The sequence below is a fragment of the Monodelphis domestica genome, chromosome 2 (assembly GCF_027887165.1).
Source record: "Monodelphis domestica isolate mMonDom1 chromosome 2, mMonDom1.pri, whole genome shotgun sequence".
Lineage (NCBI taxonomy): Eukaryota > Metazoa > Chordata > Mammalia > Didelphimorphia > Didelphidae > Monodelphis > Monodelphis domestica.
This window is the reverse complement of record NC_077228.1, coordinates 111,339,241-111,367,218: the sequence shown is the minus strand read 5'-3', so window position 1 is coordinate 111,367,218 and position 27,978 is coordinate 111,339,241. Positions and strand designations below refer to the sequence as shown.

The 27,978-nt window shown below is 47.8% G+C and overlaps 1 protein-coding gene across 13 annotated transcripts in view; it reads right to left on the bottom strand.

Annotated features, from left to right (window-relative positions):
* The window catches only part of SRGAP2 (SLIT-ROBO Rho GTPase activating protein 2), a 239,853-nt gene that overhangs the window by 24,943 nt on the left and 186,932 nt on the right, over window positions 1-27,978 (bottom strand). For all 13 annotated transcript variants that reach the window (XM_056815828.1, XM_056815827.1, XM_056815826.1 and 10 more), the window contains 4 exons: window positions 23,214-23,298; window positions 20,732-20,759; window positions 19,498-19,525; window positions 13,022-13,082 (listed from right to left, as the gene is read on the bottom strand). In XM_056815828.1, the coding sequence (XP_056671806.1) occupies window positions 13,022-13,082; window positions 19,498-19,525; window positions 20,732-20,759; window positions 23,214-23,298 (202 nt within the window). The remainder of the gene's footprint in view (window positions 1-13,021; window positions 13,083-19,497; window positions 19,526-20,731; window positions 20,760-23,213; window positions 23,299-27,978) is intronic.

Sequence of the window (27,978 nt, the reverse complement as noted above, 5' to 3'; positions counted from 1 at the left end):
CCCTCCAGCATTCATTACTTTCCTTTGCTGTCATGTTAGCCAATCTGCTAGGTGTGAGGTGATACCTCAGAATTGTTTTGATTTGTATCTCTCTGATTATAAGAGATTTAGAACACTTTTTCATGTGCTTATTAATAGTTTTGATTTCTTTAACTGAAAATTGCCTATTCATGTCCCTTGCCCATTTATCAATTGGAGAATGGCTTGATTTTTTTGTACAATTGGTTTAGCTCTTTATAAATTTGAGTAATTAGACTTTTGTTAGAGGTTTTTGTAATGAAGATTGTTTCCCAATTTGTTGCTTCCCTTCTAATTTTGGATGCATTGGTTTTGTACAAAAACTTTTTAATTTGATGTAATCAAAATTATTGATTTTACATTTTGTGATTTTTTCTAGCTCTTGCTTGGTTTTAAAATCTTTCCTTTCCCAAAGATCTGACATGTATACTATTCTGGGTTTGCCTAATTTGCTTATAGTTTCCTTCTTTATATCCAGGTCATTCACCCATTCTGAGTTTGGTGTAGGGTGTGAGATGTTGATCCAAACCTAATCTCTCCCATATTGTCTTCCAATTTTTCCAGCAGTTTTTTTTTTCTCAGATAGTGGGTTTTGGTCCCCAAAACTGGAATCTTTGGGCTTACCATAAACTGTCTTGCTGAGGTCACTTACCCCAAGTCTATTTCACTGATCTTCCTTTCTGTCTCTTAGCCAGTACCAAATTGTTTTGATAACCACTGCTTTATAGTATAGTTTGAGATTTGGGACTGCAAGTCCTCCTTCCTTTGCATTTTTTTTTCATGAGTTCCCTGGATATCCTTGATCTTTTGTTCTTCCAAATGAACTTTGTTATTTTTTTTTCTAATTCAGTAAAAAAGTTTTTTGGTAGTTCAATGGGTACGGCACTAAATAAATAATTAATTTGGGTAGGATTGTTATTTTTATTATGTTAGCTCGTCCCACCCATGAGCAATTAATGTTTTTCCAATTGTTTAGATCTAGTTTTAATTGTGTGGAGAGTGTTTTGTAGTTGTGTTCATATAGTTTCTGTGTTTATCTCGGCAGATAGATTCCTAAGTATTTTATATTGTCTAGGGTGATTTTAAATGGAATTTCTCTTGCTGAAATGGGTTAGAGATCTATAGAAATGCTGATGACTTATGTGGGTTTATTTTGTATCCTGCGACTTTGCTAAAGTTGTTGATTATTTTGACTAGCTTTTTGGTTGATTCTCTGAGGTTCTTTAAGTAGACCATCATATCATCTTCAAAGAGTGTTAGCTTGGTCTCCTCACTGCCTATTTTGATACCTTCAATTTCTTTTTCTTCTCTAATTGCTACTGCTAGTGTTTCTAGTACAATGTTAAATAATAGAGGTGATAATGAGCATCCTTGTTTCACTCCTGATCTTATTGGGAAGGCTTCTAGTTTATCCCCATTGCAGATGATATTTGCTGATAGTTTTAGATATATACTGTTTGTTATTTTTAGGAAAGGCCCTTCTATTCCTATACTTTCTAGTGTTTTCAATAGGAATGGGTGTTGTATTTTATCAAAGGCTTTTTCTGTGTCTATTGAGATAATCATGTGATTTTTCTTCATAGGGATTCTGAAGGTGAGAGTTTAATAAAGTGGGAGAAGGGCTTTCTGACCCTCTGCACTGTATTAGAGGACATGGGCTTGATGCAATCTCGGCTCTGCAATTCTGCTCCTGGGTGACCTCAGATGAGTGTCTTCATGTCTCTGGGTTCAGAATCTTTTATCTGTAAGATGTGGGGGTTCTAAAGGAGGTGGTTCTACATCTTCAAATCCTGCAATTCCAAACACGTAAAGCTCCAGGATGGTGACTGCTATATCAACACGGTATCCTAATTAACTAAGTAAAAACAGCTAATTGGGCAACATGCAGAAAAACGGCAAGCTTTGGGGCTAGAGCGGCCCCTGGGCCTGAAGCTCTCACCCCCGGATGGACAGCTCCTCACTGGTCTGGTGCTTCTGGGGGAGTTCCTCCCATAGTAGCCTTTGGCCATGGGCAGAAGCATGAGTGTTTCCTCTCTTTTACTGGGAAGGATCTGGGCTCAGGGATAGTATGAGCCTTGACCAGGGTCCCTGCCACCTGAGGCCTTTCCATTCTATGAGTTGGCTGGCCTGGCCAACTTGCCCTTCCTTGAACCTGCCACAGTCTCGCTCCTGTCCTTACCTTTGCACCAGCTTCCCACCTGCCTCTTCCCCATGCTTCTTAGTTTCCCTGGCTTCCTCCAAGTCTCTGCTCATATCCTCTTTTAGAGGAGGCCTTTCTGAGCTCCTGCCACTGCTAATGTCCTTCCCCATTCAGTTTAGCTTCCTTTCTTCTGGATCCGCCTGCTAATCACATTGTCATCTCCATGCCATTGCTAGGCAGAGTGCCTGCCCACAGCAGCCACTTCATAAATGTTCTTTGGTTTGTTTTTTTAACCCTTACCTCCTGTCCCAGAATTGATACTAGGTATTGGTTCCAAGGCAGAAGAGGGGTAAGGGCTAGGAGATGGGGGTTCAGTGACTTTCCCAGGGTCGCTCAGGCCAGATTTGAACCCAGGACCTCCCGACCTCCAGGACTGGCTCTCCAGCCACTGAGTCACCTCTCTGCCGCCATAAATACTAACTGACAGACAAACTCACTGATTGACAAGCCAAAGTTTCTCCTGGTTCCGGTCTGGTACTCTTTAAATTACATCATGTGGATAGCAACAGTAAACACCTTTATGGAATCCCGTCCTCACAACCACCTGGTGCGGAAGGGAGGGAGGCCACAGACAAGGAGCCTGAGGAGTATATAGTGGAGGTTTTCCACAGTCACGCAGACAGTGGATGGCCAAGGCTTGTTTTCAAACTCAGCTCTTCTGCCTCCTGATTCAGGCGTCACTCCACGAGAGGGTCTTACGTGCAAACGCAGCAAGATCGCCTCCTGACCCCCTTCAGTTCTGGCACTAAGTCAAGTCTAGGACGGCTTCTCCGGAGAAGAAGGGGACGCATCTGTTAGTGTCAGTGCACGTGGCACTTAGCAATGGCATTGTGTGCCTGTGGAGGGGAACAAAACCCCAGCCGCCCCTCCTCTGAAAGTCAGCAAGTCCAGGGAGCCCAGACAAGTCATTGACCGCATCTGCCTCAGTTTCCTGAGCTATAAAACCAGGGTGAGAATAACCCCGACCGTCATGGGTTTTTGTAAGGACCAAGTGAGGTGACATTTGTGAAACGTGCTTTTTGCACGGTGCCTCACACAGTAGGTACTTCGATGTTGCTTCCCTCCTCTCACCTCTCATTTACCAAATATACCCCATCACAGACGGGGCCTTCTTTCAAATCCTGCGACCTTCACAAAAGGCCGACCACCCAAAGGAGGCTAAATCGTTTCCAGGGGGAAATGACAGCTAGTAACCACACGCTTCCCCCACTACTAAAGGAACAGCCCCTCGGGGAGCGGGGTGTCAAGGCAGCTGATGCTCCATCAGCCCAGTTTCCAGTGGTTTACAACAGTTCCCAGCTGGAATTCTGAAGGCAACTGAAACAATAAGAGGAAGTAAGCAGGCAGAATCTAATTACCTGACTTCTAATAGAACTTAAGTTGTCTACGCCTCTATGGGAATCTGCAGAATATTCCCCACAGAACACGAGACAGCATTAAAACACCATTAGAATAGATGCAATAGGGCCGTATTAGTTACCAATAGAGAGAAACAGTCAGATAATGTTGTTCAAACAAAGAAAGTAAACAGCAGGTGTTTGATAGGAACAGCCTGATAGCCAATGACTTAAAACACACACACACACACACACACACTCTCTCTCTTTCTCTCTCCCCCTTCTCTCTCCCTCCCAATCCCTCTCCCTCAATCTCTCTCTCTAATACAAAGAAACGTACTATATACACGATTATATACACACACACACATATATATATATATATAAAATATAAACACGACGTTACATAAAGAAATGTCATTTTAGAGACCAGACAACTTCCAATGCTCCCTGGTGGATCATGCAATCTAAGTCTCAGGAAAATTGGTATCTCTGGCCTGCCAGTTAGAGTAGAGAGGCAGGGATGACTGGCCCTTGCTCATGTGTCTAGGGGCTGGTGTAAATCAGTAGTAGAAATCAAGGAAATCAGGCACTAGATCCTTTGGAGGTTGGCCTCCTACAGAATCCCTCTCTCAAGAGGGACTCCATGAAGATGATAGTTGGGATGATGAAATCAGGAATGAGAGTAAATAAATAGTTGCCCTTTGGAAAAAAATTAAGGAAAACCAGATGGGTTTTCCATTGTAAGGACAGTAAGTTCCTCCAAACTTCCTGTTGTTCCCTCCTTAATGCTCATTTAATTAAAAAAACTGAACTGATCGAATTTGAAGGAGCTACTCTGAGAACATCCTGGCCCCTACACGAGGACCCTTTTCAGTCTGTACCACTGTAGCTCATGCTCTCTTATTTGGGGGAAGAGAGCTATTCCATTATTATGGTTATTGGAATTTTCTCATTATCACCATAAGGGTCAGAACACAAGATCATACATGGAGCAGGTATATTCAGATTGCCTTTTTAAATCACAGATTTCTCATAGCTATCAAAATGGACAGCTAACAACTGATTTCATTAAGCCTGATCCCAGGCACATCGGCGCCAGGTTTCAGTGTTCTTGCTGCATGAATATACCATTCTAGACCTCCTTGAGATTGGTCTCAAAATTGTGCTCTTCCATGGAGCCTCTTAGACCATTCTATTATCCACATTACCACATTACTGCCTCTCCCATTTACTTGGCCATTAATCATATGCTGCCTTGTCAGATGCTGGGTATTGCTGGACTGAACTAAGACATCTTAGGCTACTTCAGAACTTTTTCAAATTACTGAAAAGCCTTAAACTCCTTCTGTGTTTCTCACCAAGCCCCATCATGGCATCTTGCAACAGAACAGATGCTTGATAAATATACTCATCATGGAGAACAGAGGTAACAAAATAGTTCCCTGGAGTATCTAAATATAATATTAATATCTTCTCTAGAAGAATCAATGCTTTCTTACACCAGGTAGGTTATCAGCAAAGATAATAAAAAGGAAATAGCCATAGAAAGACAAGTCTACTAATAAACATTGTTTTTAAACCCGTACTTTCTCTCCCAGATTTGCTTGGCTCTCAAGCCACTGAGCCACCTTGCTGCACCCTGCTAACACACAGTTGGCAGGGCTGTGAATTGGTCCAACCATTCTGAATTTAAATGTGGAATTATTCAAGAAAAATGACTAAGCTCTCCATATTCTTTGATCTAGGAAGTCAAGGACAGAAACAAACAGCCAACAATACATAATATTTATGGTAGAACTTTTTTTTAGTAGCAAAGGACTAGAAACAAAGTGGATGCCCATCAATTGTAGAATGGCTGAAAAACTATACTCTTGAAATATTATGGAATACTATTGTGAATAATAAGAAATTATGACTGTGAGGGATTCCAAGAAATAAGAGAACTGCTACAGAGCAAATTAAGTGGAACCAAAAGATGAATATACACAATAATTAAAATGATATTAATGAAAATATTACCAAAAAGAAGTAAAACTCTCAGTAACTGATAAATCAAAGAAGGTGTCTGGCTGTAGGACAGAATGTTAAGTCCACTGTCAGATGTCATCAATATAGCCTATGTTTTTGTTTGATTGTAACTATTTGTCAAAAAGAAGAGTTCAGTTGGGGTGAGAATGTGGGGCTGCTGTTTTCCCCTCCAGCCCCTAGAACAACTGTGATATAAGGACAAAATGCAAAAATGAAATGTGTTTTTCAAAAAGAATTAATGCTGACTGAAGTAGGACAAGTCACAAATATCTTATTATATTTCATAATGAACATTAAGAGAAAAAAAACATGTCGGGGAGATAGGTGTTCTTTGATGTTAAGAATATCCAAAATATGAATTTTCCTTCAGGAGCAAGAATCAAGAGAGGATAAAAGCTTGTAGTCTATCCAGAAAATTAATACCTATATATAAAGAATACTTTAAGGAAAAAAAGTTTGGAAATACTAGACATGGCAACAAATAAAAACAAAATGAAACTGATTACATTTTGGCAGGAAATGATTGGTTGACAATGTCAATTTGTTACAGCAAAGATCCAAATCAATACCAATTAGAAGAAAAAACGGAGAAGATACAGCATGCATGTGAGGCAAATGACTTGACTTATTTAAATAGGTTGGAAAACGGGAAATAGATAAGAGAATAGACATTAAAGATCCATATTTCCTATGAAAGTTTAACCATTGGTTAAATTATTTGATAACCACCAAATCAATAGTCATTAAATTCATCACCACCACCCACACAAAAAAACTTTAGCTACCAATCAATATTTCCTTTTTTTATTTAAGATAAACAGTGTAAAGGATATAATTAGGGATGACAAAACACACTTCCCTCCTCTTAGCGGAGAGATGAAGAATGATATAGATTTACATATGCTGTCAGATATAGTTACTGTGTTGGTTGGTTTTGCCTAACTGTTTTGATTTTGTCATGCAGCTGTCAAGGGCAACAATGCTTCAGAATATAAACCCCAAATCTCACAGGAAATAGGAGTGGAAAATATGAAAACTATCACATAGTGAAAAGCAATAGAAAGAAAGACACTTAAAGAAAGCTTAGCAAAAGATCCAATTAAACTAGATACTCCCATAGGCATTTAAGGATGAAAATGGACAACAATCAAAAAATGGCAAATATCTATAAATATTCCTATAGTGAGTGCTGTTCTCTTTCACTGATAATGGGATCTCCACTGTGCTCTACCACTGTTGTACTAGTCTAGTTGTATATAGAAGAGGCCCATGATGGAGGGGACAATTTTGAAGTTCCTAAAGATCAAATCTCAACATATATTAAAGGTAGGATGCTAAATGATTGGGGAAGAAATTAGACATCATCACTCATGACAAAAGTGAACCAACAAAATATTGACAACTATCAACCCATATGCCTACTTTAAAAAAATCCTTACTTTCTGTCTTATAATTAATATTGTGTATTGGTTCCTATAATCATGATTTTTTGTCATTACATCATTTGCAATCATATAATCGGCTGAACGGTGAAGAGAATCCAAGAGCCCACAGTGCTCAGAGCTTGCTGACAATTGCTGACAATTAAAAAACCAAAAACCCACTGGATTTCCTAGAGCAATGTGTGTCATCTTAAATGCTCTTATCCAACAAAGCATCTCTTTTGCACATGTCAAGATCATATGGAATGTTGAAAGATGTTACATAACAGAGATAATAATGGCAATCCTCTAATTAGTCAGATCAAGCCAGGCATTAAAATAGGGAGAGGTATTCTTGGGAAAGTTGTTTGCCACTGTCCCTGAGGATATACACACAGTTCAAACCAAAGAGGAGCTCCCTAAATATGATGAGGTTCTTCAGATACTTTCACTTGCAGATGGCACCGTGCTGATTGTACTGAGCCTCGGATTTTAAGGGTTTCCTAAACAAGATTCAGAATCTTATTTAGTGGAAGATTATGAAAAGTACCATATTAAATCATGAAGGACAGCAGAGGAAAGTCACTTTAGCCTAGCTATCTATACGGGGAAGACAACAACAGGAAGGATGCCTACTGCTCAGATAATGATATATGGTGGGAGGGACAACCCACACAGCTGGTTCATTGGTACAGATATTGTAGGCCAGGGGGGGTCTTAACCTGAGGTTCACAGGACTGCTGATAGATTTCAGGGGGCCTGGGATCTTGTATGGGAAACATTATACCTTTATTTGAATAAATTAATTTCCTTTATAATCCTATATATTTTATTTTATGCATTTAAGAACAAGATTCTGAGAAGGAATTCACAGGCTTCACCAGATTATTGCCAAACGAGTCCAAAGCCCAAAAAAGGTTAAGGAACCAGAAGTAGAAAGGATGCTAAAGGACTGGATTGCCTTTGGGTAACTTTACAACTCTTTTAATGAGTCTTGGCTGCTCCAGGAAGAAAAGGATCATCTTTTTAATATCGATACTCTGGTGATCTAGGTAACTATGAATCAACTACCAAGCTCTGAAAAATCAAAGTTGAAGGTCATCATAGAATAAGAGAAAGATATATGGTGGGTAAGGGTAGGCTACAACACATTACCAATAAAAAATTCCACAAGAACAAGTCCTATAAAGGGCATGATCAGAGATGATGAAACATACTGCCCATCTCTCCAGGGAGAGTAGGGGTGTGGGGACTCCCTGTGTGGGCTTGTTAAGTATATGGTTAGAAGGAGAGACTGGGTTGTTAGGTATTTAGGTACTATGCTGCTTTTTCCTGTGTTTCAGTAGGGGGTATTGGGATGGGTATATTGGGAAGTGACAGCAATGTTTTAAAAAGGCACAAGAGAGAGAGACAGAGACTGATTTAGTACTGTAAAAAGAGTTCTTGGGCTAGCCAAGTATCCAGACGAGAAGGATAAGGGATAAAGTTGACATGCTTCACTGGCATCCACCCTATGTAGATACCACCACCTGGAGCCTGGGAAAGGTGCTGTGGGACCAGATAAGAGCCAATATTGTCCAGATTTCCCCCAAAAGGGACAAGAAGGGCCTCTTTCCACTAGAGGTCAGTGAGTTTGACTGATTTCTGACAAAAGCCTAGAACATATTAGGGGAATGATCATTGAACACCCAGAAAAGAATGGAGGGCTCAAAAAAGAGCACCTGAGCTAACTTTGTTTCCTTTGTGGTAGGGTTAAATGGTCAGCATCAGGGGAATGCTATATTCCCTGAGGGGTATATTCTAACTAGATTTTAGCAAAGTATTTACTATAGTCTCTTATGCTGTGGAAAAGATGGAGAGATATGAGTTATAACGTAGACAACTTTGAAGTGGATTGGAAAGCTGGACTCAGAGTAATCCCTAGTGACTCAATATTAGCTTGGAAGGAGATCTCCAGAAAATCAACCTAGAAGTCTGTACTCTGCCCTCTGTTGTTTGACACTTTGACCTGGATAAAGGCACTGCAGATGTTATTAGAAATGGACTTGATGGATTAGACTTCAAAATTAGAGATGCATAGAATTGGGAGGGAGCACTTAACCCACTCTACCGAATTAGGATCCAAAAAGCTTTGATAGGCTAGAACATTGGGCTAAGTCTAATAAGATGAAATTTAATAGAGATAAATATAAAGCTATACAATAAGGTTCAAGAAATAGACTTTACAAGTACAAGATGAAGGAGCATGGCTAGACTTCACTTGGTCTGAAAAAGATCTGATGGTTTTAGTGAATTACAATCTTGCTATGAGTTAGTGGTGCAATCTGGCAGCCAATAAAAGCTAATTCAATCTTGGGCTAATGTTAAAGAAATTTTCTTAATCTCTCCCTCTGTCTCTTTAAGAAGCAGGAACCAAAGGATTTCTAAGAAGGAACTGACAAGTGAGGGAGAGTGAAGATTCTGTTACCTAGGAGACAAGGAAGCTATATAAGGAAGGATCAGTTGACAGTTGGGCTTTTACTTCTGGACCTGGAGGGAGTAGGAGGCTGGTTTCCTTCTCTCAGTCAAAAGCCACTACCAACAGTTTTTACTACTGACAGTTGGGATAGGGAAATGGATTTAAGGAGTTTTTAGGTGATAAATGTTTATTTATTAGTACAAGTAGGTAGTTAGTGAATAAATTTATAGGTTAGATTAGGCCTGGCCTGGCCAGGCAGAAGAAACTGTCCTTGAAGATAAAGTAAGGTTTTTTTAGAAATTTTAGTTAGGATTAGTAATTCAGGTATAGTCATAAGATATTAGAGTAATAATCTCTCTTTCCTTCTTTCTATTTCCTATCTGTACTTCTCAAATTAAACTTAATGTTTTATCAAACTGCTCTCCTCACTTTTGTCAAACTCCTATCAATTAACCCTTACACTATATTAGGAGAGGCATACATTCTGGGAGAAAGGAGCATTCAAAATTCATTGCTCCATGCTTCAAGTATAGTGCTCCATTTTCAGCACTCCAGAAGGCAGATGGAGAGTTACTGGAAGGATGACTAGAGCCAAGGACCTGGATTCAAGTCCCAGGTGTGAATTATCACCAATGGGGCCTGGAACAAGTCACTTAATCCATATAGGCCTCAGTTTCTTTGGAGTTGGATCTCTCTCTCTCTCTCTCTCTCTCTCTCTCTCTCTCTCTCTCTCTCTCTCTCTCTCTCTCCCCTCTCTGTCCATCTGTCTGTCTGTCTCTCTCATCCTGTCCTTTTGTGGGGAAGGGTCCACACACTATATCCAAAGCTTAATTTCTTTCCTACCTAGTACCACGATGGAGTTGGATTGTAACTTCCTGCTCTCAATGAGAGCTCACAGATCTGAGAATGCTCAGGGAGTGCAGCAACCAGAATGATGAAGGGTCCAGAATTAGTGCCATATGGAGGAACCAGAGATCTCTTCAGATCCCTGAAGGGCTGTTCTGTGGATGAGACTTATCTTACTTGTCCCCAAAAGGTAAGATGGGGAGCAATGAAAGGAAGGGGCAAAGAAGCAAATTTAGGCTTGAGGGGAAGAGAAAGATTTTGGGTGAAAGTGAGGAAGTGTTCCAGCATGCTGAGTCCCCTGCAATAAACTTTTGCAGAACAGATGACAGTGGCACAGGCTAGGCATGTCTAGATGAGTTTCAATTTGCATCATTTGCAGGAATTCCTGAACTGAATTTGAGTATCTGAAAGTCAGGGGAAAGACAAACCCCATCCAATTCCCTAGCAATCAGCACAAGCCCAAAATAGAATGAGGCGCCTCGGGAGGCAGCAGATTCCCCCTCTTCGGAGGTCTTCAAGCAAAGCCAAGATAACTGCTTTTTAGGAGCGTCATGATCAGAATTGCTTTTTCAGGTATTTGGGGTTGGATAATGGTCTCTGAGGGACCTTTCAGTTCCAAAATTCTGCAAATCAGTGAAAAAGACAATAGGTTGGCTGTGTCCCCTGGGGAAGCTTTCTAGGATGACAGAAACAAGAGCAGCCCAAGCTGTGAAGGCCAGATGGGATGGGATCAGAATCCTTGAAATAAAGGCATCCACATCCCCGCCATCACAGAGCCACCAAGTTATCTAAGCACTGAACCTGCCCTCAGGTCCATGGCATGGGACCCCCTCTGGGGGGAGAAAGGGGACTGCCCCAAATGAGGCTCCAGTCTTCTTAGAGAATCGGACTACTTCGGGGCTTCAGCTTGGGGGAAATCTAGGTTCCGCTCTTTGTGAGGCCAGGACCAACCCTCCCACAGACAGCTCCTTCATGTGGATTGTCTGCTAAGCATTTTCCTATGTCTGCCTTCTCTTAATTCTGTCTGCTATGAGGCTGATGGAGGGTTTTGGTTTTTTTTTTTTTTTTTTTTGGCTAGTTTCTCTGTGTTCATTGTGAACTGGTAGGTAGGAAAAGAATGAAGCTTTGGATATAGTGGGTGGAGCCTTCCCCACAAAAGGACAGGGTGACTGAAAGTGAGATTGAACTCGATCACATCCCCTACACTAATAATACTTAAGGGACCAGATAGATATAACCAGAGAGGGTGGGTATTCAGGGAGGTAGGAAGGTGGGGGGTGGGGGGGGGAGAGGGAGAGTGAGGGAGAGAGAGACAGAGACAGAGACAGAGACAGAGACAGAGAGAGACAGAGACAGAGGGTGGAGTGGCCTGTGGCCCCAATTCCCTACTTCTCCTTCAAGCAGAGTGGGGGAGAAGAGGCCAGATGTCCATGTGGTGTCCCTCTGAGCCAGACAAGGACAAGCCTCCACTCAGGTGGGGCTTCCCTTACACGGGTCTAGCCTGCAGTCAGAAATCCTGGGGATTTGGAAAACCTTATTGTCTAGCAGTGCTTAGGTGAAGTTTTTCTTCTTGACCTAAATTGCCCTCCTCCCACTTGCCCCATTAATTTTTCCCTGCATGTGATGACTGATTAGGGGTAGAATTTCAAAGACTCAGCTTCTCCCAGACAGATTGATGGGTGACTTGACTTAAACCTTGGAGGGAGCCAGAAGGCCTACCCTGGCCCCAGGGCACAGGGGAAGCTTCTACCTTGGAACTTTAGGACAGATTACTTCCTGGAGTTCTTTGGGAAGTAAGTCATTCAGTGAGACTGAGACAGTCAAGAGTTTTGTCTAGATCAGGATCAACCAGAGGCTAAGGGGGAATTATTTTCAGACCAATTTGAGGATAACTATCAAAAGAAGATCAGTGGGGGGAAGCTGGGTGACTCAGTGGATTGAATCAGGCCTAGAGACAGGAGGTCCTGAGTTCAAATCTGACAGCAGACACTTCCCAGATGTGTGACCCTGGGTAAAATCACTTAAACCCCCTTGCCTAGCCCTTACCACTCTTCTGCCTTGTAGCTAATATACAGTATTGATTCTAAAATGGAAGGTAAAGGTTTAAAAAAAATGAAGACCAGTGCAACTTAGAAATAACTTCACAAAGAAAGACAACTGAGACAGTGAGTTGGCACAGTGGATATAGCACCAAGTCTGGAGTCAGGAAGACCTGGGTTCAAATCTGATCTCAGACCCTTCCTAGATTTATGACCCTGGGCATGTCACTTGACCCAGTTTGCCTAGCCCCTGCTCTTCTAAGACAGAAAGGGTTATTTTAAAAAAGATAATTATCCTAATAATATAATGCCTATTAAGTGCCAGGCACTGTGCTAAGAGCTTTACAAATATGACCTCATTTGATTGATACTCATATTAACAGAGGCAGGAAGTGGTTAGGTGACTTGTCCAGGATCACACAGCCAGTAAGTAAGTGCCTGAGGCCAAATCTGAATTGAGGTCTTCCTGGTCACCTCACCATCAGTGAGTAAGGACTAAAACTCACACTGAATCCCTATATTTACTCATTTAACAAGTACCTAATAGCACTTGTGGAACATGCTGAGCCCAAACCCCCAATCCTCTGACCCCCGAGCCCGAGGCCTGCGATGGGGGAAGTCTGGGGGTCTGGCACTGCTTCTGGGGCTCCCCCCCTTCCCCAGGTGCTTACCGTGTCTGCTGATGAAACGAATGCAGCTCTCCACCACGAGAGGGATGGCCTGGCCAGAGTCCTGAAGGAGCAAAGGCACAGCCTGAGTTAGAATCCTCAGAGACAACAAGTTCCCATGAAGCATTAAAAAATGAGGGCCCAACCTTCTGCCTGAGAATCCCTATCAGATCTCTGTTCCAAGGCAGAAAAAGGGTGAGGGTGAGGCCAGGGGGTCAGTGGCTTCCCCCTTTGCATGTCCGGCACTGTGCTAAGCACCAACAAAACAGAAAAAGTACAGCCCCCCGGTGAAGTGGGGGGAAACCCTGCTAACCCACCCCAGGGGCTGCAGGCTAAAGAGGGGTTTGAGCCAAGACTTTTAGCAAGTCAGGGAAACCAAGACAGCAGGGCAGGGCAGAGCCTTCCAGGCAAAGGTGTGGAGAGGGAAGATGAGAATGTCAGGCAGGCCAGAGGTAGTGTGCTGGAATGGAGAGTGCATGGAAGAAAGACTGGGGCCAAAGACTTTGTATAATCACACCAACAACCGCAACTATTCTGTGTTTTCAGGTTTGCCAGCATTTCCAGAGAGCCCCTTTGATCCTTGTGACATCAAAGGAGGCAGACAGGAGTTCGAGTGACCTGCCCAGAGGAAGGGAGCTAGCAAGGCCTGAGGGGCTCTTCTCGGCTCCACATTTGGTGTCTGACCCCAGAAGCCAGGGAAAGCCTCTGAAGGCCCCTTCTGAAGGCTCCCTCCAAAGGTTGAAGCCCCCTCTCAAACTTCTCTTGAAGGGCCCCTCTGAAGGCCTCCTCCAAAGCCTCCCCTGGAGGCCTCTTCTGAAGGCCAAAGAGCAGCAGCTGCTGGGACCAAACAGACCCTGGGACAAATCGTCTGGGCCACTGTGAGGATCAGAATAGAAAGATGCAGGCCTGCGGGCGGGCTGTTCTCAGAGCCCAGATGTGGGAGAGACGCAGCAGAGGGAGGGAGGGAATGATGGGACTGCCTTTTGAACTCGTGGGTGATGGAGGCCATGGGATCAGGGGGCCGGCCTGCACGGGTCCGAGGGGAGTCAGCAGAGCTTTGGAGGAAAGGGAGTGTTCTACTCTCTGGAGAGCCAGAGGCTGCCACTTGCTACCAGCGCGATCCTGAGGAAAGTCCCATCGCCTCTCCAGAGGTTTTATTCTTTATATCCTTTATAGCAAGAAGAAAGTCTCTGGAAACAGATGACTCTGGGGTCTCTCCGAATCTTTTCAAATGGCACCGATTCCTGCTAAGGAAACGCAGAGTTCTAGTCTGGATGCGCTGGGCTTGCGATCCCTCCAGGATGCCTGGTTTGCGAGCCGAAAGGCAGACAAGGCACAGAGTGAGGGAGATCGCCGAGTGAGAGGACGGAGGGGAGCCCATCATTGGAGAGTGTGGCATGGACAGAGCCCCGGCCCTGCCAGGCAGCGCCGAGCACGAGAGGAGAGGGGGATCACCATGGGAGAGTCAGAAAAGCTCATGAGCCTTGGAAGGGGGAGACGGCAGGGAGCTGGGGATGGTGGTGTCGGCTCAATGCCAGAGGAGTTAGAAGGCCCCTAGTGGAGAGGAAGTAAAGGACCCCGATTCTTGTGACTTTACCCAGGAGCTCTCAAGTCCTCCATCGTCCTGCCAAACCCGGCCTCTGTGCCCTTCTGCTCAGGACGGCTCCTACTCGTCCCTCTCCTCTGAAATGGAGGACTCTGGAGCCTCCTCTTGAGGCTTAATCCCATTCTGCTAGGAGGGGAGGCCCTTCTACAGGGAGGCAGGACCATATCTGTTCCTCTTTGCATCAGCCCTGGAGCTTATCCCCTGAGTGGCTCCACAAAGACTTGTTGAATGAATGAGGAAGTTAAATGCCTATAAAGGCAAGCAGAGAGGAGCTGGGAGGAGGACTCTGTTTGGGAAGAAAGGGGAAGGGGCTGATTAAGAAATGCAGAGAGAATGAAGGCAGAACTTGGGCAGCAGAGGCCCTGGTGGACCTCCACAGATCGCCTCCTCTTCCTCTTGGCTCTGGAAACCCGACTTTACCCACTCACTCGGGCACCAGGAGGGAAGCAGGTGGGGCGCTCTGGGGAGTCGGGCAGAGGGATGGTTTGGCATGGCTCCCAGTTCCCAGGGTGCCAGCAGCCCTGCCAAAGGGTACACGGCCTGTGCCAAGGTGGAGCAGGAGTCAAGAAGGTCTTCCCAGTGTTTATATTCATGACTCAAAAAACCCATCTGTTCCCTGTAGCTTTCCAGCGACGAAGGCCAACCTGCTCTTCGGGTCAGTGTCACCGCCAGTCAGCAGGGAGCCTGAGGAAGAAGAGGGTCCCTGGCTGCCTGAGGTCGGAAGCTGCTGGGCCTGCGCGCTGGTGCCCGGGCCTGAACCCAGGGCAACGCTTGTCCTGATGCTTGTGCAATGCAGACGCAGTGAGGCCTGGCATCGGGGCCGAGTGGGAGGGAGCAATAAGGCACTCCTTCCTTGCAGGGAGTTGTGAAAAAAGTCAACAGAGTTTCCAAACCAGGCCTACGACCCAGAATTCTCGGCTGGATGACCCTATCACCCGGTTTATCTAAATAGGTTAGAGTTGACCAGCCCTAAAACATTTCTGGCCAGGACACTCTCTCTAAAGAAAGGCATTAAGAAATTCAACGGGGGGCAGCTAGGTGGCAAAGTAGATAGAGCAACGGGCCTGGAGTCCAGAGGACCTGGGTTCAAATCTGGCCTCAGACACTTCCTAACTGAATGACCCTAGGCGACTCATCTAAACCTAATAACCCAGCCCTTATCACTCTTCTGTCTTAGAATGGATACTAAGACTGAAGGTACAGGTTTAAAAAAGGGGAGATGTGAGGCAGCGAGGCAGCACATTGGATGGGTAGCACCAGGCACAGAGATGGAATGTCCTGGGTTCAAATCTGGCCTCATATACTTCCTAGTTGGGTGATCCTTAGCAAGACTCAAGTGCCTAGTCCTTACCTCTCTTCTGCCTTAGAATCAATATGTAGACAGTAAGGGTCTTGGTTTTTAAGAAAAGGAAAAGGAAAAAAAATAAAGAAATTGAATGCTCATCCTCTACAATCAACTGGTATCATCTGGTATTGTACTTGGGCAGACAAGGAACATCACCGCCTTCCGGCCTCGGTCCAACGCAGTCATTTGTGGACGGCTGGAGATCGGGGGTCCCTCTGTGTTCCTTGAGAGACTGAGCTGACCCACAAGGAAACGTGCCTCCGACAGGGATTAGGAACGGTGAATCTGGAGGAGTTCACAGAAGAGTTTCCAACCAGAAACACTTCCGTGTGACTCAAGAGGGCTGGGGAGGCGGTGGAAAGTCGCCATCCCACCTTCGGATGTGCTGAGAAAGCGGTCCTCTGCCTGGGGGGGACAATGATCCTCTGGAGCCTGAGGATGCTCCACCGCGGCTTCATACGTGTTCCAAGTGGCTCACTGAGAAATCGGGAGCAAAATGAACTTGAAAGTCAGGATGAATGTTTCTTATTTCCAAGGAGCACCACATCAAAGGAAACGGGCTTACGTAGACGAGGAAGGATCCAAGTTAGAGTGAGGATGCTCTCGGAGGACCCGGGGCAGGACGGCCTGAGCACAGAGCCCGAGACGTCCTCGAGAAGCATCCCTGAGGGTGGCAGCGGGATGGACTCAACGACCTCCCCGCTCACTCTGGCTGGATTACCCCAGCCCCGGCCCGGTACCCCCCTTAGAACAGGCACTGAGGCTAAGCCAAGGGCTTCAACAAAACGTCTGTGAAGGTTCCTCAACAGAACAGAATCTGTCTGCCCTCTCACTGGCCGAGGACCTACAAGCTGCCTCTCTGTTGCTCATTCTGCCTAATTTGTCCTCTGTCTTGACCTGTTTGCCTTTTTAACTAGTTCAAACAAATCATTTTTGGAAAAATTCTTTACAAAACCACTGCTGGGTTTGAATTGCCCTCCAGGAAGTGGGTCGGAAGAACAAAAACAAGGTGCTGATTTGTTTGGGTTTGGGGTCTATCCTGGAATTCTTAGGCAAACCCAGCCCTACACAACACACTCCTCCAAGGGTTCAGGCCCACACAGCGCTCCCCAGATGGGTGACACTCCGGGGACAGAGAGCCAGCAGCACACACTGTCTCCCACCTGCCCTAACCCTCTCCTGGGGGAAGCTGGGACGGCTTTCTGGGCCCTGGCACCTATGACGGGAAACTTCCAATTCATCCCTGTTCTCAGCAGACAAAAACGGAAAAAAGAATCAGTCCTCCTTCCTCCCAGATATCCCATCCTGCCCTTGGGTTGTTGAATCGCTGAGCTCTGAAAGCAATCAATCACCCCTGGAGAAGGCACCCCAGGCTTTACCATTAACCGCAATCGCAGGGGTCCGGGGAGGGTAATTTGTAGTAATAACATGATGCGAGGATTTGAGCACCTCCCCACAAAAGATGCTACTTCTCTCTGATGGAATTGTGAGCCAAGGGAGAGAAAGAAAAAGCAAACAAACAAACAATCATGGCAGAGATGTGGCGCATGGACGGGTCTTATCCCAAGTCCACATTTGGCCTGCCAACTCATTCTTGGAAAAAGAAAAAATAAGGTCGGATGAACTCTTCATGCCCCAACATGAACCAGAGAAGACTGAAATCACCGGCAGAGAGTGCCAGCGCCAAAGAACTATATAGGGTGCACCAAAAGTCTTACTGTAGTTTGATGCTACTAAGCCATAAAACTTTATTAATGCTTATAGCAGCACTAATAATTTTGGGACACCTAGTATATGGATTCCTCTCAATATAGGGTTCATCCATTCTGGATTAAAAAAAAACCCAAACATTTAGAAATCATCTTATTCTGTAACCCCAGGAGGGTCTTTAAAAATTTTTTAGATTCTTTTAAACCCTTACCTTCTATCTTAAGATCAATTCTGTAGGATTTAAATTAATGTCCAATACTTCAAGTATTATATTTGATAAAATTTATTAATAATCACTAGAAGTAAAGGAATAAAAAGGTAATTATCTAACAAAATAAGACCATGTGGCAGCCGCTGCCAATTCTGAGGCAGAAGAGTCATAAGGGTTAGGCAATTGAGGTTAAGTGACTTGCCCAGGGTCACATAGTCCGTGGACTTCCAGGGTTGTCGTTTTGCATTTTATCTCTCTCTCACCAAACCTGTGAGGATCCTAGGACCATGTACACAGATCTAGAAGGGACCACAAAAGAAAAAAAATGAAAAAAAAAAAGCCAAACACGTATCCCGGATTGCCTAGCCCTTGCCCTTCTCAGAACTGTTACTAGGACAATCGGTAAGGGTGTATATGAAAAAAAAAAAAGATTGTGGTGACAAATCTGTTCCTGCTAGACAACAACAATAATAATACCATGCATTTCAAAGATAAACGGAATTTTTGGAGTATCCACATCCCAGCCTCCTATTAGGAAGACCTACCTGTTGGGAAGACCCAAGTTTAAATCCTACTTTGGAACACGGACTAGCTGAAAAAATCACTTACTCTCTTCCCATCTGTAAAATGGGCACCATGAGAACACCCACCTCCCAGAGTCATAGCGAGGATCAGATGAGACGTGAAAATCCTCTGCACACTTAAGTGCTCTAGAAAGGCTCGCTACTGTGGCAGGTGGCCGTTGGTGATCATTACAACTGAGGTGACTGCCCAGTAGGAAAGTGGGGTGCATCAGTGGCTCAGTGCACAGAAGATGAGGCCGGGGCCCGGAGGTCCTGGGTTCAGATGTGGCGGGGTGACCCTGGCAGGTCCCCGAACCCCAATGACTCGGCCCTGGCCGCGCCTCTGTCTTAGAACCGATACAAAGCAGCAAGGCGCGGAGCAGAAATCGCTCACTCCGAGCGGAAGCTGCTTCTTTGTGCTTTCACGCCACGCTCCTCCCTGTGGTCCCGACATGCCTACAGATGCCCGGCATGTCTCCCATCAGAAGGCCACAAAACTGGAACTAAAAACAGCCCAAGCGGCTGGCCCAGAAGCCACAAAGGAAAGAGAAACGCCCCGACCCTGTGGTTAGGCGCTATACGGTCTCGCCCAGGCGGGCTAGAAGGGGCTGTTGGACTCCTTCCCTGGAACCCTGCCGGGTGCCGGGGGCCTGCAGGCGCTTCTGGACAAGGGTCAGCGGCCCAGAAACGACTCGCCACAGCCGAAGCTGTCAGAGTGACAGCCGGTGCTGCGGACCGTCACGAAAGGCTTCTTCGGAGGCCCTGGGGGTGGGGGCTGGACGTGGGGTCCTTAAAGATGGGGCCGCAGAGGAGAGAGAGCCCCAGGCCTGGAGGCAGAAAGTCCTGGGTTCCACTCTGGCCGCAGACCCTTCCTGGCGGTGTGGCCCTGGGTGAGTCACTTAACTCCCATTGCGTAGCCCTCGCCCCTCTTCTGCCTAGGATCCCAGACTTGGTATTTTGTTAAACCCTTCCCTTCCTTCTTAGAATCAGCACGGTGTGTTGGTTTTTGGGGAGGGAGGAGAGGGCCCCCCCGGGCGCCCTTACCTGTTTCCTTATGGTGGAGCTTCGGCGGCTGAGGGGCCGACATCGGCGAGGAGCCGTCCAGGAGCGGAGGAGAAAGAAAGAAGAAAGAGGCAAAGGTGAGAAGGATGCCCAGGAGGGGGAGCCGGCAGGGCAGGCCCTGGGGCGCGTGCAGGAGCGCCTCTCTGGGGGGCAGCGTTCGGCGGAGGCAGGGGAGTCGCCTAGCCCCTGGCTGACCACCAACTGACCTGGGCAGCCACAAGGGAACATCATCTCTGAATTCACAGACTGTTATGGGCTTTGTTTGTTCAGGCAAAACTACAGAGTTCTGGGGGCCACTCAGAGCCAGAGGACCCTCTTAGGGCCTTTCCTAGCTTAAGAAGTCCAGGAGGACTCATTCTAATCTTTGATCCCTCGGTTACCGTGCTGTCTTTTTCAAGCCCTTCCCTTCTGTCTTAGAATCACTACCGTATATCTTGGCTCCAAGACAGAAGGGCAGTCAGGGCTGGGCCATGCGGGTTGAGTGACTTGCCCAGGGCCACAGACCTAGGAAGGCTCTGCGGTCCGACTGGAACCCAGGACCTCCCATCCCGAGACCTGGCTCTCCGTCCACTGAGACACCCAGCGGCTCCCCAGAATACGCTTTCAGAAACTCCCTTGTTTCCTTCCAGTTAGATTATTACATGAATGGGGATCTTCACTATAACCCATATGGAAAAAGGACGACGGGCAAATGACGCTAAATAATGGGTCTGCAATTACAAATGGCCTCTGGGTTATTGTTTGTGTTGGCAGATACAAGCGGCGGACAGGCTGGGCTGAAACAGAAGTCCCCGACGAGGCTGCCCACGAGAGCCCTTAAGTCAGCGTCTTCCGGGCATCCGAGGGCTACGCGCAGCGAGAAAGGCAGGAGCCTCGCCGGGGCTGCCCGGGCCCGGGGTCCCTCACAAGGCTCCGGGGTCCCCAGGGGGCGGGCCTTCTCCCGGAAGCTGCTGCTTTACTCTGAAGAGTATTCCAGTGCTAGGAAATGGCCACTAAGTACGATCTGTATTCCCTCAGGCCACGAGCAAGGGACTCCAAAAGCCCAGCGCTCCCTCCTCCAGCAGGGACACGGCCTCCTGCGTGCTCAAGCATCTCGAGCTCTTGGTGGGCCTTCCTTCCACACACCCTCCCCAAGGCTCTCTGAGGATCCTCGGCCCATTTCGGGCCACTCCCCAGCCCACCAGGGCTCCCAGCCCTCCCACCCAGCAATGCCTACCTGGCCAGAGAGCAGTCCGTCCGCTGACCTATTGGAAAGACAAAAGCCAAAAAGGTCTGTGTTGGAGAGTGAGGCGCTGGGCAGAGAAGAGGGTGGAGAAGGGACTGCACGACGCCGGAGGGGAAGGCCCAGGGGACGAGGCGGGGGTGGCAGGGGTCAAGGGGAGGGGAGCTCCCAGCTCTGGAGAAGGCCTGTGAGCCTGCCCCCCAGAGCCCTTCTGCTAAGAACGAACAGCCTTATCTAGCACAAAGGAGGCTCCTGAGGGCAGGAAATGCTGAAGAACAGCCCAGGCTCCTCCGCTCCGCTCTGAGACGGATTTCTAGGGGTGAACCCATGTCCTCGGGTTGCCAATCTCTGCTTTTCACAGCCAAAGAGAAGGAACTGGCAGGCTGGGGAGGGGGAGATGAGCAGATTCCACGTGGCTAGACAAGAAATTAGAATCCTGCAGTGGGGGGTTCTTGTTGACTGGTAACACTGGGAGCGTTCTAGGTAGTTGGCTGGGGATGGGTGGGGGGATAGAGTTATTGGCTTCTACATTTGCTTTAATTCAACCCCAAAGCCTGGCAAGATGGGTGGGAAAAGGCCATGAGGGCATGACCAGATGAAGCTCTACTTAAGACAATCCCCTAGGCTGTGAGGCGTGAGGAGGGAAGACCCTCTAAGCACATGCCTAAGCTAGGACAAGAATGCCTGCTTCCTACACTCCTTCCCACTCTAAAGAAAAAACTCTGAAAGGAGAAAGGGAGGCTGGGGGATTAGAGTGCATGCACCCCTCCCCCCCCAAGGTTACTAATTGCTGATTAGAGTTGAACGTGTCTTGCACAGCCCTTCCCCCTCCTGACACCAACCTCTCATCTGCAAAAATATTATTCTGAGCCATTATTTTCAACATCTGTCCCATTTCCACCCTGGAATATTCATACACATCAATTATCCCTCAGTGGCAACAACAAGAGCGCTTGCATTATGGTGACAAATGCAGGCAGAAGCCAGAAATATAATGACTTGCAGATAGGAAAATCTTCTGCTATTTTTTAAAAATTGCTGGAACTTGTCATCTTTAGATTAAAGTAATTTGCAGAAATAATAAATGGTCACCCGTTTTTTGCTGTACCCTATAGTTGGTCTGTGCGTAGACATATGCCGTAGGGTCTTGGACTAAGAGGGCTGTCTCCAGAGACTGTTTAAATTTGCTTGTCCTAAAGAAGTCACCCTTCTAGCTTGCTGAAAGTAAGACTGAGCCTCTTTCTCCTTGATATGCCAAGAGTAACCTGATCGCTGGAGCGCACAGGCTTTCTGTGAGGAGAGACTGTGTTCAATGTCCTGTTCAGTCCTTGCGGTGCGTGGGGTAGGCCCCATGGGAGACCCTGAGAGAAATGGCCTTGGTCCCAGTGGAGAAGATCTTAAAACCTTCATTAAGGCAGGTGGAAAGGCCTCTCGTTATGTGGGAATGGCTGAGGGGGCGTGTGTGTGTGTGCAGATGATGTGTGTGTCCACACTGCCCAGGTGAAGAATGGTGCCCACGTTCTCTGGGTCAGCCTCAGGAGAGACTCGAAGGAAGGCCAGAATGAATGAGTGCAGCTTTGCTCGAGACGAGGAAAGAATTGTGTCCACACGGGCTTCTGTGATCTTCCTCCTTCTTCCTGATCTGCTGACTTAGGACAGCACAGAAATGGAGCCGACATGGAGCGTGGCCCTGAGGCGGCGCAAACCTGGGAACCCCGGGACGCGGGGGGCCAGCTGCAGCAGGGCTGGGGCCAACCCCACCAGGGACACTTCTTCGCCTTTCCTTTTCTACTTGTCAGTTGTGTGGACAAAGTCCAGAGTCTGCCCAGATCCCTGCCCTGCTACCTTCCGGGGATCTGGCTTGGGTCATCGGCCCATGACATAACCCAGGCTCACGGCTTCCTGTTTCGGGACCCAAAGCTGGGGCGGTGATGCTTGGCCAATGGTGTCTGCAAAGCCGGTCTGTTCTCTCTCTCGTGTATGGGCCGTCTCAAAGCTCTAGCACGGACCCTCTGCCCTTGCCTCCTCCCTCCCTCTCTAGAAAGTCTTCGGCAGAGGGCACCCCAAAAAGGATCATCTAGGATGCAAACTGTGGTGCTGGGAGCGCCAGTGTCCCGACTTCCTTGCACCCGTCTCGGCCTCTCCCACCAGGCACGGGGATGATACATCATCTATCGGCCCCCTCACCCTCGCTGTGGCAGAGCAGGCCAAGGGGGGCGGGTGGAGAGCAAGCACGCTCCATTTAAACAAATAGATGATGCCCATTAGTGCTTCATTAAGCATTCCCCTCTTGCCATTACTCAAGCAGTCCTTGGCAAGGGGGGTGGGAGGGGAGGATGTTGCTCCTGACTCAAACACACTGGAAAAAGACATATATTCATAAAACATGAGCGTGCCCACTTAGCCTGGCTCAGCGGGGATAGAGGCAGAAGGCCGGCTGCTTCCTGAATTCCTGGTAGTGCCCGCCTCTACTTACTTTCTCCCAGGGTTTTCTGGAGAAGGTCATGCTTGGCCTGGAGCTTGGTGATGAGGTTCCTGCCCTCCAAATACTCCTTCATTTTCTATGAGGAAGGAAAAGAGAAAAGGAGCAATCAAGCCAGACCAGAGAAAAAAAGAAAAGAAACCATCCAGCCCAGCGACGTGAATCACTCTCCAAAGTCCTCCTTGGCATTTGCTTTTTTTGGTTTGTTTTTCACTTCGCTGAGGCTCTAGGCACAGGGGCCAGTGCTTACAGGGCAGAAACTGGGGCCAGGCCTGCTTCGCTCAAAGTTTCTGGGCCCACAATGACTGTGTCCCCTCCCTTCCCGAGGCCTCCGAGTCATCTCAGACGCCATCTCCTCCTGCAGCTTCCTCGGAGGAACAAGCAGAAAGACCCCGTTGGATGGGGCCAATCCCCTCCATGTATGGGTAAGGACACACATCTGTCACTTGTTAGGGGGGCTGCAAACCGGGAAGTTCTCCACCCCAGGAGGGACCCCAATGGCAGCCCCAGCCTCTGCCCCAATGATGCGTCTGAGGTCATCTCCCAAGCAGCGTCTTCCACCCAGCCTCCTCCCTGCCTCGCCTGCACGTTGCCGCTTTGGGGAAGGCTTGGAATTTCTTAGATTTTCTGGGAGGGGCTGCCCCCCCCCCCCAGTTCTGGATGCATGACGACTTTATGGAAATGAGTTGACTCCGGAGAAGCTCAGACTGAATCCCCTTTCATCCTCTCCCACTCAGGGCCTCTCCCGAGTCCGAGAAGCTGGAGTAAGGCCAGATGGCACAGGACAGGCCCGGCTCTCCTGGGCCTCACCAGATGCCTCTATCGAGCCTGGGCCGGTCACCGGCACCGTTCACAAATCCCGTATCATTGCCCTGGTTCTAGATGGCCCAGCTTTGCTGGACTCCGTGTCTGCAAAGGATGCTCTAAGTCAGATGGACAGCTGCCACCCCCCACCTGCGCTGCTGGGGCCACCATTTGCTTGGGAATCTGTCCCTGAGCCCCTTTCTAGGTTAGCTGTCCCAGCTCCCAGAGCCCCCGAGGGAAGCGGCCCCCTCTCTGCACTCACCCCCAGGCCAGGCTCCGGCTCCCTCCCCCCCAGGCTCAACCCCAAGGCGCGCGCAGGGGAGATATTAAGGACAGGCTTCGTGCTGAAGCATTTGGGAAATGGGCTGCTCATTACCGCCCGATTCCCTCCTGACTTCAGAGTGGAGCTGGGAAGGGGGAAGAAGGAGACAAGGCACCATCAGATCCCAGATCTAGTGCTGGGCAGGACAAAGGGTCCACTTCCTGCCACTCCAGGGACTTGGCCAAGGTCACACCTGCCAGGCCTGGGCTCCCCTTAGAGCCTGTCCTCTTTTCAAGGCTGCTCTCCTGGAGCTCCTCATTCTTGTGAGGGCGGGGGCAGGGAGCAAGGGGCCAGGGGTGAGACTCTGGACCTGGCAGGGAGAGAACAGCTCCTACCAAGGCCCCCCCCAGCTGCCTGGAGGCCCCAAGAGTCCTGTCTAGGGCACAACCAACCAGGACAAGCCAAGGGCAGGAACAGACTTCCCTTCTGTCTCCGGAGAGCCCCGAGGGCTAGCTAGTGGGGCTCCACGACTGAGCCGGGGTCCCCCGCTGGGAAGCGTCCGCCTGCGTCTCCAGACCCTGCGACCCCAGCCCAGAGGAGTCTAAGGAGAGGCGTCCATGCGGCTGCTCTCAGACCCTCCAAGAGCCAGGCCGGCCCACCTTACTCTCCTAGTGTTAGAGGGAAGAACAAGGACGAGCAGGCCAGGCTGGCTTGGCTCTGAAGCAGCGTGCAGGTGGGATGAGGTACTTGGAATAAGACCTTCTTCATCACTAGGAGCAGCCTTAGAGGCTAAGAGGAGGGCCGCAGAGTATGTGAAGAGGCTGAACAAGCGCTGCTGTACAATGCAGGCATTCAGACTCGGCGCCCCCTGAGGCTGAAGGCACCTCTCAGGATGCTGATCCCTGGACCTTGCCAGCGCCGATGCAAAGGGACCCCATTCCAGGGCTTCTGGGGCATTTCATCCAGAGGCAGACTAGGGATGGCCTAGCGAGTTCAGGGCCAGCTCATGGCCCAGGAAGACCCAAGTTCCAATCCCACTTAGACACTTACTACCTGGGTAACCCCATTTGCCTCAGTTTCCTCATCTGCAAAATGAACAGGAGCTAGAAACAGCCAAGTGCTCCAGTGTCTCTGCCAAGCAAACCCCCAGAGGGGTCAGGAAGCTGGGACATGACAAAAGGCCCCGTGGGGATCGCTGCTTGTGTGTGCCCCCAGGCCCCAGAGCGGTGTAGCAGGAGCACATGTGCAGGAAATACAGATTCCTTTGTTGGCTTCCCTGTTCCATCTGTTCCCACGGCTAGCGCTTCCACCTGCTGTCAGTCCTGGCTGGGTGATATCCTAATCAGCAACCGGTGCCTCACGGGGAGGCCTGCAGGAGCAGCTCAGGGCCCAGAGATGAGGGATCCGAAGCCAGGACCTGGCATTAGCCCTCCTGCCACCACCACCGAGGCCCAGGGAAGGAGGAAATCCTCCCCAAGCAGCGGAAAGTCTACCTGGGCTGGCTGATCTGAAAGGGGCTGGATGCAAACTCCCTCCCTCACACCCAGAGGGGTGATGCCCGAAACCTTTTGTTCATGCATGTTCACAGCTCATTCGTTAGCTCCAGCTGTCAGTCAGGTCCCCATTAAAATAAATAACCATGGGATAAGGAGGGATGATGGATTACCTTTTCACATTCCATTTACATCCTGAAGGATTCGGAGTGTCCAGGTATGACCTGCATCCCGAATACCGAGGGAGCAGGCTGGGCAGCTTTGCTTTATGGGGCCCGGTGAGGGACAACGTTAAATGATGCCGGGGGTCCACTAGGTGGCTCAGTCCCAGAGGCAGGGGGTTCTAGGTTCAAATCTGGCCCGTGACCCTGGGTAAGCTGCTTAACTCCCATTGCCTGGTCATTAAGAAACCAATACACACTATTTATTGATTCTAAGATAGGAAGTAAGGGTTAAAAAAAAGTTAAATGATTCCGATTCTATCCTGTGAACACTCTCAACCATTTTACTTTAAATCTGCACACTCTTGTCTATGCAACCAGCTCTCTGCTCTCTGAGAAATAAGATTGAGATGAATAATCATGCCTTTCCCCTCAGGAGTTGAGATGGGAGCTGTGCCACTGAATTTTTTTTTTTTAATGCAGAACAGATTGAATAGGCAAAGCTTGTCAAAGTCATAAAAGGAATAGATGGCTTTTCCGATGATGTCGGAGAGGGCAGAGAACCAGGAAAGGCCTGTATCTAGAGCAGGCTCGCCTCTCAGAGAATCGCCAATACCAAGGGGAAGGGCCACCTTCTTTGTAAAGACTTGTACGCTCTTGGTATTTGTCTTCAGAGCTCCTTACCAACATCAGGTCATTCATTCCCCCCAACTCCTGAGAAATATCACTCCTGTCGGATGCTTTCCTCTTCCTGAATGGAAGAACAAAGGAAGAAAGGGAGGAGCATCTTTTCCAAGGTCATTCGGCCAAAAATAGAAGGAAGTTCCTAGAATCCTGGGAGATCAGTGACCCCATCTCCAGCCAGTTCCCCCAGCCCCCACCTCCTTGGGACGGACTCCTGGCCTACATGCAATACATTTGAAAGAGCAAGCTGTCCTGGGGGCCAGTCAGGATTGGAAAGGACCCCACCCCCATACCATGAAGTATGGAAAAGGTGATCTCGACTGTATTCTGAATGCTTGTAAGCCGTTTTGTAAACAGTGTGAACTAAAACCTGGTTAGAAAAGATGATTCAATCAAGGTCCAAATCCCTTTTAAGGTACTAGGCAGGGAGGAAGAACAGGAGGTACTAGTCTTGGCTTTGCTATTTAATCCTGGGCAAATTGCTTAATGACCTAGGGCCCGGATTAATGAGATGAGAGGCTTTTATGTATAAGATTTCCCTCAGTGTTACCCCCATCAGTCTTGGCTCCAAGGCAAGAGAAAAGATTTCTTTTTTTTCCTTAGCTGCAAAGCATCAATTAGGCAAGGATTATATTTAAGTACAGGTATCCCTTCCACACGGCAGGGGTTGGGGTGAGGTACCCCAGCGACCCGGAACATCTGTGGAAAATTGTTTAGCCCTCCTTTCATGCCTGAAAAGAAGTTTGGATGTTTTTCTTTTTATGGGGTGTTTACAGTACCTTATTGTAAAATTTGGGTTAAATTGGGTCACAGGCCACATAAAAGCCAATGTTAAGTAAGCTATCTCTACATTTCAAGCTCCTGTGTGTTGTCCGCTGGCCTTCGTGTTCTTTTCATAAAAGTTGAACTTTTAATTCATTTTAATTTTTAAAAAGAAATTGTGCATATTTGTGGAGCTAAAAGATAAGATGTGTTGATATTATGCAATAGTACACATAGATTTGATATATTTCTGAGTTCCTAAACCTTTTCTGTATCATTTGTAGGCCTTCATGGGTCGTCTGTGGCTTCTGCAAAACTTCCAAACTTCCTATTTAATGTTTTATGCTGACCTGAGATGGTCCCAGACCTTGAGGGGTAAAGGCCCAATGTGGAAGGGATACCTGCACGAGCACGTGGGTCATCTTGAATGGAAGCTCACTGGTAATAAAGTGAATAAAGAGAAATACTCCCATCCAGCAGCCCCAGGGCTCTAAGGGCGCCTCCATTCCTAGGAAGGGACGGGGAAGGCTGGGGTGTTCAGGCATCCGGCGATGCCCCATCTTTACCTTCTCTCACCATCCCTGTCAACCTTC